General features: G+C 41.5%; 1 protein-coding gene across 1 annotated transcript in view; it reads right to left on the bottom strand.

Annotated features, from left to right (window-relative positions):
- Positions 1–12610, bottom strand: part of LOC128375217 (latent-transforming growth factor beta-binding protein 2-like) — an 80344-nt gene extending 67734 nt beyond the window's left edge. The window contains exons 1-2 of the mRNA XM_053335508.1: positions 12153–12610; positions 9530–9603 (exon numbers count right to left, since the gene is read on the bottom strand). Coding sequence (XP_053191483.1) covers positions 9530–9603; positions 12153–12610 — 532 coding nt within the window. The remainder of the gene's footprint in view (positions 1–9529; positions 9604–12152) is intronic.
- Between the last annotated feature and the right edge of the window lie 6223 nt (positions 12611–18833).

Genomic DNA, 18833 nt, shown 5'->3' with positions numbered 1-18833 from the left:
AAAGCAAACAGCGGCACTCTGTCAACAGGGCTATGGAATGCTATTGACACAGATGCTGTGGACACTGACAGATCGCAGGCAGGAACACTGCCACAGCTCTTGGCACTGAGGAGTGCTGGTAGTCGAAAGGGCCCCACTGGGTGCGAACAGCGCTCTACCTGCTGCACACTTCCTGTTATTGCAATATTGCAGGCTCACTTTATGTTTCTTTTAGTCTTGAGTGAAAGCACACTGGACCCCAAAAATCCTGTTCCTGATGACATGAGCTCAAAACATGACAGCGCTGTATAACAACTGAAACTTCAGACTTTATTTCCATGGATATATTCCCAGAAAGGACTCCTGAGTTGTCTCGGATCATGATGCATGTTTATCAAAAGACCACTGCATAAAGTACTGTCAGGCTGTGGTATGATGAGAAAAAATAACAAATTGGGGATTAAATATCACACAATTACCACTCTCCTGTGCTTCATGGTGAAGCAAATTTTATTTAGACCAAGCTAATTCACTCAAGCATTTTGTTTTAACTACTCTGAGGAAAATGAAGCCACTTTTTTGATGAAGCGTACACATTTAGAGAAAAGTGGTTGTGGATTTGTATAACTTGGTATGTGATCTGAATTTTCCATCATGGAATAAAACAGGAATTGCCTGAGCTCTGTTTGGCAAGGAGTTAAATACATCATCGAACTAAAGTACGGGCTGGCTGGGTGCCACCGTCTTGTCCGGAGTCTGTTTAACCTCAAGTTTGGGGATGAAGCGGCGGATCAAAAAGGCCACAGATTCCAGTGACATTATGCTGTAGGAGGGCAGATCTCCGTAATGTGTGAAACTGCATTCTTAAAATAAACTGTCTGAACTGAAATGAGAAACAGCGTGGGCCAGAAAAACAAGCCAATAAATGGAGGTTCACGGTTGGCTTATGTTGGGATATGTGTTCAATCGTGTGACGTGTGTCCCCTTTTTCAGCTGCGAGGCACCAAATCGACACCAGACAAACATGTCGCCTGTACTGACAATAGAGTGGACAGGTCAGTGACTCTGGGCCTGACATGTGCCCCACATGAAGCCTCTTGCGTGGCCGTGGCATACAGTGTCACTGCCTGTCTATGTTGTCTCAGGGCCCTGCCTCTGGGCTGTTGAACACATTGTCACAGTAATTGCTGTCGTGCAGATTTGTCTTGCACATCATTAAAACTAATTGCCTCACATTCCATCCATTTCACAAATATGCGCAGCAATTATTACTTTGCGAGAGTAATAATAAAATGAGAATCCATCGGAAATAAAAGAGGAGAAATGGCAAACATTCCTGGCATTGCCACTTCAGCCTTAATTATGACTGAGACAGACTGGCCAAGTTTTGGGAGGTTGTGTCCAGATCCAGTCATCTGAAAAGAGAAGACTATTAAGACTGTTGTTGGCAGCTTCGGACCTTCCAAACAAACATGCTGATCCAGACGAATCAGTAATAAAACACATTATTAATATAGAACCAGCGTTTTCTTTGGGCTAAGTTACAACATCCCCAAACATCAGATTTAAGTAAGTCTGAAGTCTGTATATGTCTTTTACCTCCAGGCCTCTCAAACTTTAGCTACATAATGATATTCATCGGGATGCCTGTCTTACATCTCTAAAGAAATGCCTGACAGCTAAAGTTAATGCAAGTATTCATCCTTCTACACATAATATTCTGTTAGGGGTCAAACAAACAGTTTTCTCATAAAATAAACCATAAAACTAAGTTATTTGTATTGTCAAAGTTCTTGGTTGGATTTGAGGTGATCACACTGAAATCCTGTATGTATATTAAAGCAACCCAGGGGTCTTTATTGAGGTAAGTATTGTTTATAATGTCTCTAGTGGGTTACAGTTACCTGTTATAAGGGTAGGATTACATATGCGTGTATATCTCGGGAAAATTACCATTCTTATTCCCCCTCCACTGGACTCTCATTTCCAACTTAGTGCCTGTTTCCAGCCCATTACAATCCACATGAGATTCGCCTTCCCCTCTCTCTGACTCAACGTAATACAGCACATCAAAACTTTATAGTCCATTCATTCAGCAAGGGGCAATTTGAAACCAGTATCTGACATAACTCAAACATGTAGAGGTATCTCCCCACTTTACGCAGGTCAACAGTGCTACCAGGGGTAACCTGACATTTATGAAAATAATATTGATACTGAAAGCATTGTGATAATCTTAGGAAGGACTTTCTACAGGCTGAGCGTATTATGCGCCATTATGAGATTTAGAGTCTGGGAATTTAGTGGAATATGACAAAAGGCTTGACTAAAGGCCCTTTCAAACCTGTAACTGAGAGACAGGAAGTTAGGAAATAAGAATGACAGATAAAATGTCATTGGAAATTACATTATGGTTGCAGCGACTTACCTCTGATTGGCTATTGCAGCTTGGCCATTGTTGAGTACAGTACTTTGCACAGACAACTGTAAAACTCTTGTGACGGAATATGTGGTCTGGTGAACCTCCTGTGATGACAGCAGGGGCCTCTCTATCGGAGTCACCACAAAACTTGACAAGATCTCATGAAATAGGTCAAGTGTTGTAAGATAGATTGTGGGAGGCAGCAGTGAGAGACAAGCTTCAAAATGTGCCTCTCATCCGAACACACTACCCACTGAAGAAGTAAGAATTGGTCTATTGAGCAGTTAATACAATTGCGTCTCAATGCTAATCATTTCAAGTGAGTGTTAATCTCTTTCCAACATGTGATTTCCACATGGTTGCCAGTGCAATTGCTATCAATTCAGGCTTGCCAAAAGCTTACTTTGCTGTCTACACCCAAACTGCTGTTACCGTAACTCTGCTGCTTTCATTAAACGTTCAGAATTAAACTCTTTTCTATTGGTCTAATCAGAAACAGACGGGAGGGAGCCTGACACTGTTTGACTGATCCTTTTCTCCCAGTGGTGAATCTTACATGGGTAATATTTCACCAAATTAAGGTGCCTCTGTCATAGATGCACATTTTTCAATCATAGTGAGGGTTTTTTTCCCAGTCCAATACAGTAGTTGGAGCTTTTAGTTCCCCAAACCCACCGGCCCTGTGGGCAGATTTTGTTAACCTACAGCTGACCCATGACACTGTGTACATTACTTTTAGCCACGCTATATCGTGCCTCCACCGCATGCCTTAAACTCCTGCACTGAGCTTCTAATGATCCACATGCCGGGACACTCTGTGGCGGATATCTAGATCTGGGGGCGTGTGCCCGAAACTTGTAAAGCTGACTCTGTGAGACGTGGTGCACACCAAAAAGCCACAAACCCCATCCTCCTGAGGGATCACATCACAACAACTTCCATATGGTCTTTACGCAGGAGGGTGCTATGATATATGGTTGGTGAGGGCTGCCCTGGCAACACTGTGGCCTCAGAGAGCGTGTGTGTGACTTAAAGAGATGGGAACTTGCTGTTAATGTTGCTCTGTAAGTGTCAATCAAGCCCAGTGTCGCTAGTTTCTTTCTAGGCTAAATGCTGAATGATGTGTGATGACATACAGGCCCTTAAAAAAAAGTATCACTAAAAATACACTCCAGCATCTCACAGTCTTTTGTTCTTTGTTCTTTTGTTCTGTCAGTTATTTCTGTATTATCAATAGCTTATGACTAAATATGTACAAATAAACAAAAAAGTAAATCTACAGGAAGACCTCTAGGGCCAGACACTGAGTAGTACCTCATTTTTACTAAACTTTTGTCTATGGTAGCAATTAGAAAAACATGTGGTGCATGAGGCCAAAACAGGACCCAATTGCAACCTACAAACAGACACACCAGCTGGAGTGGAGAAAGCAGCACTCCTGGTTTGGGGAGACCAAGTGAGAGCGAGCTGTCCAGTGTCTCAGCTAATGATGGGTTTTGGGAAGATGGGATGTGTATTAATTATAGGATCTGTCTAATGGGCTATAACTCTCCACAGGGCTGCCAAGGGAGTGTTATACCCCTGAACTGTGAACTATGCAACCCCCACAGAACTGCACTCGGCATATAAAGCTGAGGAGGGCTTTTGTGGCTGTCTGCGTAGCAGTATTTTCAACCTCAGCTCAACGATGTTACCACTAAGACCAGCATTTTAAAAACCTCCTCCTGTTCTTGTAAAACAGAGAACTCTGGTTCTCATCGGTGTTAAGTCTTTTTTTTTAAGCTTTGGGAAAATAAAGTTGCTTTATTTTTCACTTTCAGTAATGTGAATGCTGCACAACATTGGCAAATGTATAATTTGATTAGTGAGATATAACTGCTCATCATTAAATTCATCTGCATCATATAAACTGAGAACTAAAACAACAACATTGTTTTTAACTGATCAGTAGTATACAACTTACAACTCTGCAGCTCCCTGTGTGACGCTACAGATTAAAAATTCCACATTTTCCACAGGATATTGACTCATATGCACAGTAACTCTACTGAAAAACAAAAGCACTGAGTAGTGCTATTCAGCAGGAAAGTCCTGGTCCTGCATCATGTGCTCGAGTCTGACTCATGACCTTTAATTGAATGTCATACACTACACTACATACACTACTCTGAAGTGTACATGCCATGACAAACCTTTACAGTGCAGTTCAAGTATTTGTTATGCACAATAAATCTCCTTTCTCTCCACAAAAAACACACACATATCTGACTTAAGAGCAAATAACATATTGCTATGTGTAACCGGCCAACTTCTTGAAGTTCATCATGAGTTTGTGTGTGAATGCAGAAGGCAAATATCTGACAGTGAGATCAGTGATGATATATTTGGATATTCTGTCATGCTTTAGGGAGGTTAACAACGGGCAAACTAACACGGCTTGTATCTATTAGGTGAAGTGAATGGTGTGGAGTGATGGTGAACCTACATTTTTGGGTGCTGTTTTGGAGGTTAGAAAGTGTTCACACATGGACTGTATGTCCTTGATACTTTATCAGCTGCTTAACACATGTGGAAACAAAAGACAAGCATTAAATGCATTTCACACATGAAGTTTACAAATCTAAAGAGCAATTGTGATAAATGATTCAACAAAATTGTAGCAATTGTTGAATTTTTACTTAAGTTAAAAATATATTATTATTTCATTAAATAATTCACATAAAACCCACAGTTTGATGGGTTGACCATCCATGAAAATCTAATTTCCTCTTTTGGACTTTAAATGAGCCTTCACTTAATTCAACCAACAAATGTTTTAAGTGTAGAATGAGGTAACCATAAAAAAGTTGAGCAGCTGAGTCAAGCCTTTAACACGACTGACATGACTCAGTGTATCCACACAGGAGGGCTTTAATCCTGTTCAACTGGCACTGGGGACCTGACTGAATTACTGCAGAGAAACATGCTACATGCTATATTTTTTGTTTGGAAAGAGAGGGAGAGCTACCTTGTGAAAGGGGGAGGTAAGCATAAAGACAGAGGGAGGGAGAGACTTTCTGCATGAGGAGTTATTTTAGGGTTGGGATGGGGCCCTGAGCGGCACAGCAGGCCAAAGAAAGCTGGAAGGCAATCAAAAAGAAACTCCTTTCTACCGTGTTTCACTCTGTCAATCACCAACTGCTTAAGAGACTGAAAACAACTTTATTCCTCTACATGAAGGATGCACCTTTCATCTGCAGTCTCTAAGACAGCAGCAGGTTTAAATCAAGGGCCATGTGTGCGCTTTTTTTGGAGGGGGGGGGGGTCATGCTCTCAATGCTGGCTGTACTTGCAGCATGTTGCTATATACATCACGTGCTTTCACCAAAATATTGTGATGTATAGTGTGGTGAAATGAATTCTGCTGCAGAATCTCAAAGACTGCACTTAAGGGAGCGCAATGGGCTTGAGTAAAATGTAAAGCCAGTTTCTGTCTGGGATGCAGGGGCTCATTCCCTAGCTCTCCTGTCTGAAGTATTCTTTATTGTCTTATACATTCACTGTGTGTGTGGCAGCCCTGGCTACTAATCCAATTCTTAAAATAGCCAGAGCAAAATAAGATGACTCTTGTGTATAATGACCCTGCCAGTATGAGCTAGCCATGTGGTGGTCAGTCCACCACTTTGGTTCAGATGGAAATATTTTAACAATTATTGCATTGACTGCCATTAAATAATTTGGTACAGATATTAATGTGCTTTGAGGATGAAGTTTAATGACAATGGTGATCCCTTGACTTTTCCTCTGGCACCACCAGCAGGTCAAAACCTTTCACTTATCCTGTGAAATATTTAAAAATCTATAGTATTAGATTGGTCCCCAACCTGGGGATTTGGCCTCCACTAGAGGTCACCAAAGAGGTCACAAAGCCCTCTTCATTGTAAGGGGTATAGATTTTTTTTAATCCAACAATATATTAACAGCCCAAATGTGAGAAAGTCCCATTCAAAAGCACACTTTAAAAAAAAAAGTTGGATTTAAACTGAAGTTGGATCTAACTTTAATTGTTAGTGGGGGTTTTCTTTGAGAAATGTTGTAAACCAAAACTTGAAAACAGTAATTCTACACTGATGTACAAGATCTAATTGAAGGTTACAGTATTTATCCTAAAACATGCCAGCAATTCAACTTTCATTTAAGTCCACAGGTAGGTAACTCACTGTTTTGTAAACAGATTTCTGTGGCATTTCCCAATTCAAACAAACAGCAGAGATTTTACTGAATCAACAATCTGTGTCTTTTTTGGGAATTACTATTTAGGCAGGTGTGTAACATTCCCACAACTTAATGGTGTTGGTAGATTTTGAGATTGGTGAAATATTGTTTTAAATCAGTATGAAAAACAGTGGAAATTTCTCAACAGAGATTTGCATTAAGGCTCAAGACATTTCAAGACATTTTGAGTCACTTTTTGTGTCATGGCAGTTTTAACAGTACTGCAGCTGACGGACGGTCTCATCTTATTACTCAGTTGGGACTACTGCTGGGTCGTGACTGGGCGGCAACATGGTCTCCGTCATCTTAGCAATAATACTTCTGATGAGCAGATGTGAATATCAGCACAGTGGGGAACACTATAAATGCTGATACAGAAACAACATGCTCCATTTATCTCAACGGGAGCTTCAGTCCAGCTTGCAAGTAAACAGGTAGAACTACAGCCAAGCTTACACCTGGCCTCACTTTACCAGCCGCCAAAACAATACACACACACACACCTTTGGTTCTTGTCCACCGTTAATAAAATCAAAATTATTTAGGTAAACCTCAGTCATAAAAACCTATCAATGTCTATCTTGAATTACAGTGGTTACCTTCTTGACTAGAAAATAAATAACCGTAACCAGCAGTGGAAAGACAATGTTCTGTTCTGCGTAATGGATCAAAGTGTTCTATCACAAACATGGCTATTTTCAGCACATGGACTTTGCTTTAATACACAAATAAGTCTGCTAACCATCCATCCTGAAGCCAAAACAGAGACAACAAACCTGCCAGGACATGGGCAGGCTTTAGTCTTCAGAGAGCCAGACAACAATCTAGAACCAGACCAACTGAGACCCAGATTTAGACCTTTTTATAAACACATTTCTAAAGGAATGTAGGCGCACTCCCTGGTCGACTAGTGATCCAATTCCTGTCACATATTTTTTAACGAGCCAGCAAAGTATAGGTTGGGTGGTACGGTTGCCCAGATCACCCTCCCCTTGCTGCCAATTGCTAATTACCACCAGGTTGCTTTAAAATTACGTCACACTTGTTATGTTTATTGAACAAGCAACACCTCTGTTTTTAGGGTAATACATATTCTAATAATCTTTTTTCATCAACATCTACTTTATTTTAAGGTTTTATGAGCCATTTAATTGTCATTTAAGATGTACATCCCTTATTGTCAGGATATTTATAAACACAATTTTTTTTATTGTGATTTTAACACACAAGACCTGTCACAATTTGCTCTGAGCTCAAACCAATTCAAGAAGGAGTCCATAATTCAAGACACCCAATCCAGTCTCATGGGTCAAGCCTGCAGCTGACACTTTTTTCTGTAATATTAGACATTACTTCAATCTCTTCACTGAGAATTTCCTAGACACAGCTCAGCCACGATATGTTTTTACTTATGCTTCCAGCCGACAGGTTTGTTCCTTTTCTTTCCCCCACTGTGAACATGTTTTCTCATGCTGCCATCTCCTAATAAAGCGGCCGTGGGTCTCATGCGAGGACAGAGTAAAGATAGCCTGAGCCTGTTTTCTCCATGGAGGTCTTCTACGTGGGGGCTTCCAGTCCCCACTCCAGTCTGGGGCCTTTGTGTTGGCACCTTGCCGGCCATGGGGCTTCACTCAGCTGATGATAGCATAGCCTCCAGTCAGACCTGGGTGAGGGCCAAGCTGTAAGAGGGTCCAGATGCTTGGACAGACCCCTGGCTTGCTCAGATGCACTGCCTTATTTAACATAGGCGCGTTAGACTGGACCTGTTACTTTCTGGCAGATTAAAAGTATTTACTCTTTTAATTTGGGTAACTACAGCTCAATGTTAAATGTAATTTACACCTCGGTAAGTGTGCCTTTAGCCGGGACTTGAGAAAAAAATGGAGGGAGGCTTTGGGGTGGGCAAGGGGGAAGGAGATCTAATTAGGAGGCTGCTGGGGCCAATCAGCATGTTGTGTAATCGACTGGCTAAAATTGTGAGTGAACTGTGCATGTATGTGTGTGTAAGAAAGAGATATAGAAAGAGAGAAAACAGTAAACAAGTAGATAGATAGATAGATAAATAGATAGATAGATAGATAGATAGATAGATGCCAGCTGCAGTGTGTTTTTTTTAACTTTACTTGTAAAATTTAAAGATAACTGTGACTAAAAAAACTCAAATTCCAACCTGTTATTTCTGCCTCCAAGAAACAATGGTAGGAATAAACCTCAATTGAAACATGACATGCAAAGGGTACATCTGGTGTAAGTTGCATTGTAAGTTCTATTTTGAGCTTTTTTTTTAACAAGAGCAAGCCTTACGTGACAAGACTGTGACCAACTCAGTTTAGCTTCAGACAGAAATAACAAAAAGTACCAATTCTAAGTTGTGGCACAATTATTCATTCACAGCTGATGTCTTTTCTCCATTTTTAATTATCTTGCAGTTCAGATATCCAATACTGCCCTGGTAAAATAAAAGAAGAAGCTGTTCCACCCATAATTAAGGGGCTTGAGTCAAAAAGAAAAGCCAAGTGCTTATAGTGCTGGTAATTTCCATGCAAGGATCTTACATTAAAAGAAAAGGCAAACACCACATGATGAACATGAACATGGGGGCAATAACACCCTAGGAAAACTTTCATAGGGCAATTCTACTTGACAGGATAGCTATTAGTAGCCATTTACTATGTTATTTTTCAGTCTGTCTGCATACTGTTGTAAAGCCTCGCGGTCTGGGTAGTTTACTGGTGGAGAACGCTCTAATATAGATAATGCACGCTCTTTAGAAACATTTAGGAGCTGAGTTTGCGAACAATTAAGTTTTAGTAGATGAATGAAATGGTAATTTTCACATTTATTCAGGTTTTATATGTTAAATGTTTTACTTACGTTTTATGCAGCGATTGGTTCCTGGTGCCACAGCCCAGCCAGAGCAGCACTGCTGACCTCCACACACGTTAGGCCTGAACGAAGGAAGACATATCCCAAAAAAACAGGGTGAATTAAACACTGATCATACTGTTTCAGACATACGTTAATGAAGAGGGCCTCCTCATAATCCATATAGTAATAACAATTATGTGAAAGGCCTCACACCTGCATGACAAAAGGATCTGATCTCTAAAGCTGTTATAGCTTCAGATCATTCTGATGTGGCTGGACTATTGATATGAACACCACTGAGATTTCACTTTAATTGCATTTTATTCAATAAGAATGTCAAGGCATGTCATGAAACTTAATCTGTTATGCGAGAGTCCAAAGTGAAAACAAATACAGTTATCTGAGCCTTGAAGGGATTATGCGAGACACATGGGACATGAAAATCACCCTGCATCTTCTATAAATCACTGAGCAAATGAGAGATGACAAGTTTTAAACAGTCATAACTGGATTCTTTGCACTCTTTAATCCGCACTTGCAACAGAGGCTAATTTCTTGCAGAGAGATAGATGAAAAGGCACCAGACCGCATGAGCAACTTCAGGGCAACAGTCAATGCGTTGGCATGGATCTGTGCCCCATCATCTTTTCACAAGATATTACAGTAAGTGGATGTCTGACTCGTGGTGATTTGAGGAGATAACAGGGATTGACTCACTGACCTCAGTCGGATTGCTCTCATTAGATACTGCGAGTGAGATGTCACAGAGATAACATGCAGTTGTTTGGGGCCTTGATCTGGCGGGCTTAGCTCTGACATGAATCACACACATCAGATCAGACTCGTGCCAAAGACATCAGTCACCACATTCAAATTCCATCAAGGGACACATGTATGTAATGGAGAATTTTATCCAGCATAATTAGTAGGCCCCAGGTTAAAACACAGATAAGACCTTGTTCACACCTTGTTATACTTCTATTTGAACCCCGAACATGAGGAGGTGGGGTATTATTTCATCGCTGAGCTATCTGGATCACTCAAACGTCTGACAGGTGCACTGAAAACAGAAAGGGGAGTCATACTGAGTCAATTCAAATGTAAAGGACCGTTAAGTGAACCTAGCGCTGCCAGTGCCGCAGGGTACCGTAAATGACTAAGCTGAGTGGGAATTCCAAGAGGAAATGTGTCATGAAAATACTCTAATAAGCAGCAGATGATTCTTCTGAAACTAATGAATCAACCTGTTAAAATCACTGCTCAGACTACCATAAGGTAATGTTGCTGCAGATTTATGTAACACCACATTTATGCTTCTTTAAAACTCAAAGAACCCTATTCATTCAACACTGGAGTATGCTTTTTTGGCAGTGTCAAGCAAGGCATTCGGCCCACGCTGCAATAAAGCATGTTGGATCTAATACTACAGTACAAGCAGCTATTTTCTTTATTCACTGCTTTAAATAGACAGCACCTCAATTCAGCATGCATCACTGCAACTGTCTGAGTGACAGATATGTTCAGGGCATAAGTCCTTTTCCTCTTTTTCATAGTGAAGGCTTAAGGCAGGTGAGTACACATTATATGCATGCCTACAGATGGCAAACCAATTGCTTGAATCCTCCAATTGCTTGTAAAGAGTCTCCTATAAATTGAGCATATAAATAATATATTTCCTAAAAGTAAGAGGGACAAAAGAGATATTTCATTTATATTTCAGTGTCTGCAACCCAAGCCATTCAAATCCCCCCTGATTATTATGTAAACACCCTCCCCTCCAGTGTGTATCATGCTTTGTCCCTATGAAATAAACAGGACTGGATGCACAAGGGTTCATTTAACAAAAAGAAAAGAGCTCTAATATGGAAACAACCCATCGTCCTGTTCAGAGATTAACAGAGACAAAAAAAGGGATTTGCAGCATTGACAGAGGGCCATCGGAGAAACAGGTGTTTCTGATCACTAAGCGAATTTGCAAATGTTCACCAGGCAAGTCTCCAGTTAAGCCACTACAATACATGGCCACAGGCAACAGTGTGGATATCCCAAACTGGGGCACACACGCTGAAGTGGCATGCAGTCAGTTCTCCCCTTCTGCTGCAATTTAAATATAGTGTAATTTGTAGTAATGAGAGGAAATGGTCATAATGAAGAGCTGCATGAGTTTCAAATCAGTTCAAAAGCAGTTCACCTATTCACATTTGCTGCTCAGATGCTTCAATTATCAGCATTGTAATCATCAGTGTTTAACCTCAGCTATTAATTCATGTCCTGCATTGACCCTAATGTCAAAATACATACATTGGAGATATGCATAGGTATATTTATTTGGAGTACAGTACTTTCACATAGTGGGTCATATGCACATTATCCAAGTAGCTTGTGTTGATGAAACAGTTTACAGCCACTTTCTGTGGGTTAAGTTACATCATCTTGGTTTGCCTTGCAGGAAGAAAGTTCCTGCTAAAGTGGGCCACCACCACTTTACAGTAAACCACATGGACTGGAGTACAGTAAAATAGGTCACACAAATTCCTGAAAGAGCTGCACATACAGTGAAGCTAAATTGCTTGGACAGTTTGATAAAGAAAAGTAAAACATGCTTGTAGCACTTGGCTGTCACTCTTACCCAACAAGTCGCCTTGTGCTGGCAGAGCTGGGCTTGATGCTCTGCCTGCGGTTCACTCTGGTTCTGTGCTGTGGGGAGTTCTGGCTGACCGGGTGTCTGGCGGTGCGCAGCGCACCAGAGGCGAGGTCTTCCCGGGAGCTGCCTGCAACATGAGCCGGTCCTGCTTTGGATGTATGCTTGCCATCCCCTTGGGATGATGTGCCCCTGGGAAGGCGGACAACAGTTCTAGACTGGATGGACCCAGGAGAGCTTTCATTAGATGGTCTGGAGGATGCATCGTCTCCTGGTCCCCTTGGCGAACGACCTTGACTCCTCACCCGGGACTGCTGCTGGTCCCAGACCGACCGTCCTGCGCCCGCACCCTCTTTTCTCCCACCTGTTGCGTCCTTGTGACTATCACCAAGTCGCAGCAGTGCAATAGTCAGAACCATTAAAACAGCAAATCCCGCTCGGTCCATTTTGGGCATTTTCAGTTTTTCAGTTTTGAAACTACCGCGTAAAAGGGCAGATCGCGTTACAGTTATATCGAGAGCCACTAAAATATTTGCAAATTAAAAAAAAAAAAATCACTACTATGCTACACGAGTTCAGCAAGATGGTATCCTCTCCCAAGAAGGAAAGCCTGGATACCTCCTCATAATGCCCAGGTAAGACTATGCAGAATGTCCTCAGGTTAAAAAATCAGCACCTAACTACAGTCCAAAAGTTAGAGAGCCTGTGAGTTTTTCTTCTTCCAGCGCTAAAATGTTTTATATTAAACAAACATTATTCCATCTGTTTTAGTTTATGTTAAACAAGAAAAGAGACGCAAAGAGAGCAGCGCATTGGCTCCAAGGGCTGCTGAAGCTGAACTCCTACTCCAAGTGAGAGGACTCGAGTTTGAATCGTGCTCCCATGGATATCACCACCTCCTTGGATCTGAAGTCACCGGGAATTTTTGTAGGGATTGCATGCGCTTCGCAAGAAGAAACTCCCCCTTGTCGGCTGTATTGTTGCTTCCACTCGCTGCACCGCTCGGTCCATGTGCCCACAGGCACTTTCACTGCCAAGTTACATCATATTACAGTGAGTCTTTTTCCTTTGAACAGGACGATGGGAATTATCATGAGTGCAGCTGCCTTAATCGTTACCTTCAATTTAAATTTGAATAGACAGGCTACTACAATATCATCAAAATTAAGAAACTACTTCCAGATGTTTCTCTTAAAGACTGCACAGCACTGATTGTTGGATTATTTAAGCCAATACGTGTTTTGCTAATTATTTAATTTAACTGCACAACGCAGCACAACGTGAAGCACCTTCAATGCTTTAAATTAAATGTAGTAGTATGGTGCTGGTAAACTTTCATGGAATACAACATTTAAAACATGCTTCCTGGCAAGTGTAAAATGGGCTTACAAATGTGCTATGATCTTCAAACAGAAGGAAAATATACGGGAAGTGCACAGTTCAAACTCAATCTGACACCTCAGAAAGCTGGTCAGGTTATGTAACAGATCCCATTCATCTCCCCCCTCTCATCCATGCTGCATCATCACTTTCCCTCTGACTGTCTGGAAACAACACATTTCTCTTCTCCCATAAGATCTTAAAGAGAGTTGGCTCCCTCCTCTCATTCAACCCACAAAGATGCATGTCTGTCTCTCTCATGAGTGGTCCCTGAGCACCATTACCACTCACAGGACTGCCATCCAAAACATACAGCAGCCGAGAGGAAGACTAGTAGCCTTCCCATTCATTCTCTTTCCCACCATAGCAGATATATACAAACCTCTGAAAAGTGAGGTTTATAAAAGGCTGCTGTATGAAACACAAGTGTCCTTCCTTCTCTTTTCTGTTGAATCTCCAAGGAAACATATCATGTCTGTGTTGAGACTGGGGCTGCGCGCCACAGCTGATTACAGCTCGTCTTGCAACCCATGAGAAATCTAATTAGAGAAGTAGGCTGCATTTGTCTTATGACTGTCCAGCAGTCTCACCCCACCCCCAGGCTTGTTGCCTCCCCGTGTCTCTGGCCCCTCTGAAACTGATCATGGCCAGCTGACCTCCAGCATCCTCAAGGGTGACCAGGGCATGCACAGACAAATCTATGAGGGGTTATGTGCTCTGTCACCATGCAGAGAGAAGTGAGAGGTTTGGCTGTAGCTCAAGTGTTGCTATACTATAGCCTCAATCAGTGTCTTAATCTATTTCTGTATCATGTTATAACCTCACACTGCTTGTGTGGAAAGAATTTGTGGAGCAGCTCGACTTGTTATGAAAGTGGGCCTTACGATGGCCCAATTTGATACAATTTGCAGCATCTGGAGGAACTCTACAATAAATACCAGGAGGATGTCTCTGGCTATGACCGACACTTCTACACAAAGAGTCCTTTGAAAAGTCTGGCATGACAACCAAGCCACTCCTATCATTTTTCAAACGCAGAGCAGAAACATAACTGCATTACACTGCACTGTTTCTTAGAAAAGCACAGGGTAGTAGTAACAATAACAAGATTCAAGTCTTGTAATTACACTGATGCAAACAAGCTGTATGTATATGCATGCTTTATCAGGAAAGCTGGTGAATTGGACTTGTCTCCAGACCACTTAGTGGTTTTAATTGTGCCACTTTGTGAGTGTTTTGCAGAGTATGACTGTGTGGATTTTGGAGTGACTAAACACACATGATGCCTCTTAATCAAGTCTATCATCGGGAACTAAAGTTTTATGTTTACCTGTCAGCATCACCATCACATTTGCATCCATTTAGTTGAGAACTCACCCTCATCACCGCTGAGTGAGTGCCACTGAGCGGAGGGTCAGAGTTCAAGTGAGCCATTAGAAAACCAAACAGTATCAGCGCACCCAGAATACGGGGCTCTCATTTTAAGCAAGCATCAACAAAGTATACTTAGCCTCGCCTCCTGAATTTTAAGTGATCCATGTGAATCGGTCTCTGTGATGACTTTCAATGGAGAGCGCCAACAAGGAACGTCAATCTGTTAGTTAGCTACCTTTCGCCATTTGTATCAAAGCTCTCAGCTCTCCTTCCTCTTTGCCCAGCAGCTAACATAATACTGACATTGTTCAGACTGGGCAGCATGCAGGACCTGGGGGAAAACGTGGAAAAAGAAGGTTCATTTGGCAGTGAATGTCTTCATAAAAAAGCCAAAAGTATATGCTCTATTAATATGGTTGTTGTTTTTATACATTGGACATGACAGCTTTTCATCAGAACAAATGTTACAGAAGACCTCCATCATGCTTCAACAACAGATCGAGCAGCGTACATTAAACAGGCATTCACACAACAAGAGGAAACAGTTGAGGATAGAGCAGGATAAATGTAATATGCTTAGGCCAAGGACTACAGGGTCTTTCCCAGCTTGTATGAATGAAGTGCTGTCATCTGGGTAATAGAAGTAGGTCACATGGGCGTTATTTAAGACAGGCACTTCCACTTTTGCCTTTCATGATATTCATACTTCTTTATACGGGTGTTGCGAGTGCTGACTTGAAAAAACGAAGAATTGTATGTGTGTTTGTGCTTGAAAGCCAAACATGCGAACCTTACACAGCCTTGTTATACTTTACTGTATACAAAGGGAATATCTTTCAACTGCATGATAGATTTTAGCAAAAGTCAAACAATCCAGAAACATGTTGAAGTAAGACAGACTTTAGCACCATTGGCACTGTTTCTCATGCATGTCATAGCGCTGGCAACACGTCCACCCTGTATTACTTCATGGCTGAATGATCGGCTCATTCATTTATGGGTGTGAGTTGTTAAGTTAACTAAGGCTTTAAGCCCCCTGCTCATGGAGGAGATGTCAGCGCGCAAAGAAATCTGCAAGGAAACGGTTCAAAAGAGCAGATTAAGTACTTCCTTTTTTTGTACAAATTACCCTTTGGGCCTCTTCATGAAAAGTGTCGCTAAAAGACAAGGAGTTCTGGCTTTATTTCAGAAATCGTTATACATCGTATATTATAGTAAAGTCTATGATATGCAACCTGGTGCCAACTCCATCATATGAAGTCAATCCTCATGTCAGAGGTCATTCTGGAGAAACAAAAAAGGACTAAATTTATCTTTCTATTTTCGTTTTTTGGTGATTTATTGCATGAGTGATATTATCAGCATGGGTCTGTGAGGTTTACAGTACAGTTCAACAGATAGTTTTCCTCCTGAGTTGACGGGGGCTAAATGTTTTATGGGCAGAGCTTAGAAGCTTCTTTGTCTTGTTCCTGATGTTTAGGGTTAGAGGGAGATCAGAGAACAGATTTGTGTGCTTTTGCTAGTGTAATAAACCATGCTGTAAATAGGGGCAAGGCAACCACTCCAGTCATCCATTGGCATGAACCTACGTGGAGCCGGTGTCCTGAATAACCCTACTCCCTGATTATTAGAGGGGACTCTGGCTTCTGAGGTAGGAATTTGACAAAACAGATAGGCAGACAAGCAGATGCTCTCTCCCTGCTTCCATCTAGGGGCTAAATATGCAAAGAGTAAAACATTTGTCTCATCGGTTTGTTCCGTCAGGGTTGATTAGCTGACAGAACAATCTCAACTATTTGAAATGTGATCAGGAACGCTTCCTTTCACAATCTCCATGACAAGAAATCTGCCCTTTTCTTTTCCCCCAGTTGACTGAAAGTGAAATCTGTTGGACCAAGGGAATTAGTTCAGACTGTTGCTCTCTAAAACATTCACCAAACACACAGAGAAAAGAAGATTCCTTTGGATTTATCACATTTATTTACAGTTCTAGTTTATTGCATAAATTTGTTTTATCGATGGCAGCCTTGGTGGGCTGTTAAAATATGCACTGGATAATGTTTTTACTCTGGTCAGTTTGAAAATGAACCGCTCAATTTTGTAAACGTTCTCTAAATTCTCCACTTAAGCCTTGAATTTTGTGGTGTAGTCCTTCTGTCTCTTGAAAGTTGATTTAAAAGTGTCTCCTGTGAACAACACACATATTGATGTCACACCACTGCATGATAAATGCCACTGGAGCTGATTCAAAGGTTGGATCATGCTGGCAGCATGGTCAAATAATTAGGTCAAATAAGAGCATGTCATAACTCTCCAGGAAATATACATTTCCATAGATGTGGGGCTTTCTATCCATTAACCAGATGTAACTTCAAACTTTCAGATTAACATGAAATCAATCGCAGCTTAAATCAATACTCGCAAGAAAGTCTAAATAAGTGTGGGATAGAGTTGGTGCCATGTGCGACATGCATTCTTGTAAGGTCTGAGTATCTAGTCATCATGTTTTCTCTGGCTCTTGGAAGAAATTCACAAAGAAAGAGTGGAGGGAGGGGTTAATGTGTGTGATAGATCATCCTGGCTTTTCACCCGTAGCTTTCTTCCTCTTTCTCCCCATTTTTTCTTCCCTCCCTTTCAATTTTCCTGGCCCCTCACCCTTAGCTCAGCGTGCTCCTCCAGCCTCTGGCCGAGCCCCATGGGTTCCCCTCCTTCTGGTCCTCCTGGCTGTGACCTGGCCACAGGGCTCACTGGACTGGCTCAGCTGCTATTTGTCCTGAAGGGGTGATAGATTACCGAGTGCCTCACAGCTCCAGTCCCCATTTGCGTTGTTTCACGGTGTCTCCACCAACCGACCATGGAAAATCAAGGTCAAGTATTTTCCATATTAGCAGCTTTAGCAGGAGGATAGAAATGGATACTGAATCTGCAATTACCCTATATCCTCTCCCCAACCCCACCCCACCACAGGAGAAAAAAAATGGCTCAACACACTTATCTCCCAGCAGCATTCACTAACTGATGGCTCTATTCAACACAGTTTCATAACAGACAACATGAATGATGCACAAGCAATATTAGATGGGATATTTTAGAAATTGGAGCAAAGGTGAGACAAGCACCACTGAGTCCATGCCAACTGTCTGGCACCAAACTTCCAAGGACTTTCCAGTAGTTAACCATCTAAATCCTGCGTGGGCAATTTTCAGACATGCAGCTAGAACAGTAAAGAGCAAAAGGATTAACTGAGTTATGAATTGTCTCTTGTGTGTCATATAGTAAAAAAAAGTATGCCCAGTCTTTCGTTTGAGAAGTTACTAGATATAAATCCTCTTTTTATAGATATGGTGTTTTTATTTTTGAACCAGGACCTTTAAAAAATACTTTTTACAGTCACAAAGGAAGAAGTTACTCAACTCCTTTACAGTACCTGCCTTCACTACGACAACAAAAGAGCATATCACTGCATATTTTTGTTGAAAGTAAATGTCAAATGCCGCTGAAATATTAGTGTACAGGCAACATTGTCTATTATAAATTACTCTTTTGAAATTTTTGAATCCTTTTGCTTCTTCAGGGCCCACTAAATTATTTTAAAGTGTCTGGAGCAAAGCAGGAAAAACAGCTGTGATCTTCTGACACTGAAACACTGTTTATTTCACTCTTATGCCCCCCACTCAAAATTCCATGAAGGATAAAGGGAAGGTTTACAAAAATGTTAATTGTTTTGATATTACACTGCAGCCTGTTGAGCAATGCAGGTTATAGGTCTGTTTACCTTTAGTGCTGTGGATGGATGATACATAAACACCCATTAAGTGGTTGAGTCACTGATGACACGTGCCTTCCCGCCTCTGACAGCACATCACTTTGGTATGGTGGCATGCTACAGGCCAAACTAATTGCTAGTTGTGTTTT

This window comes from Scomber japonicus, chromosome 16, assembly GCF_027409825.1.
Source record: "Scomber japonicus isolate fScoJap1 chromosome 16, fScoJap1.pri, whole genome shotgun sequence".
Lineage (NCBI taxonomy): Eukaryota > Metazoa > Chordata > Actinopteri > Scombriformes > Scombridae > Scomber > Scomber japonicus.
Note: the sequence above shows the minus strand (reverse complement) of the source record. Positions and strands in the feature narration are given on the sequence as shown.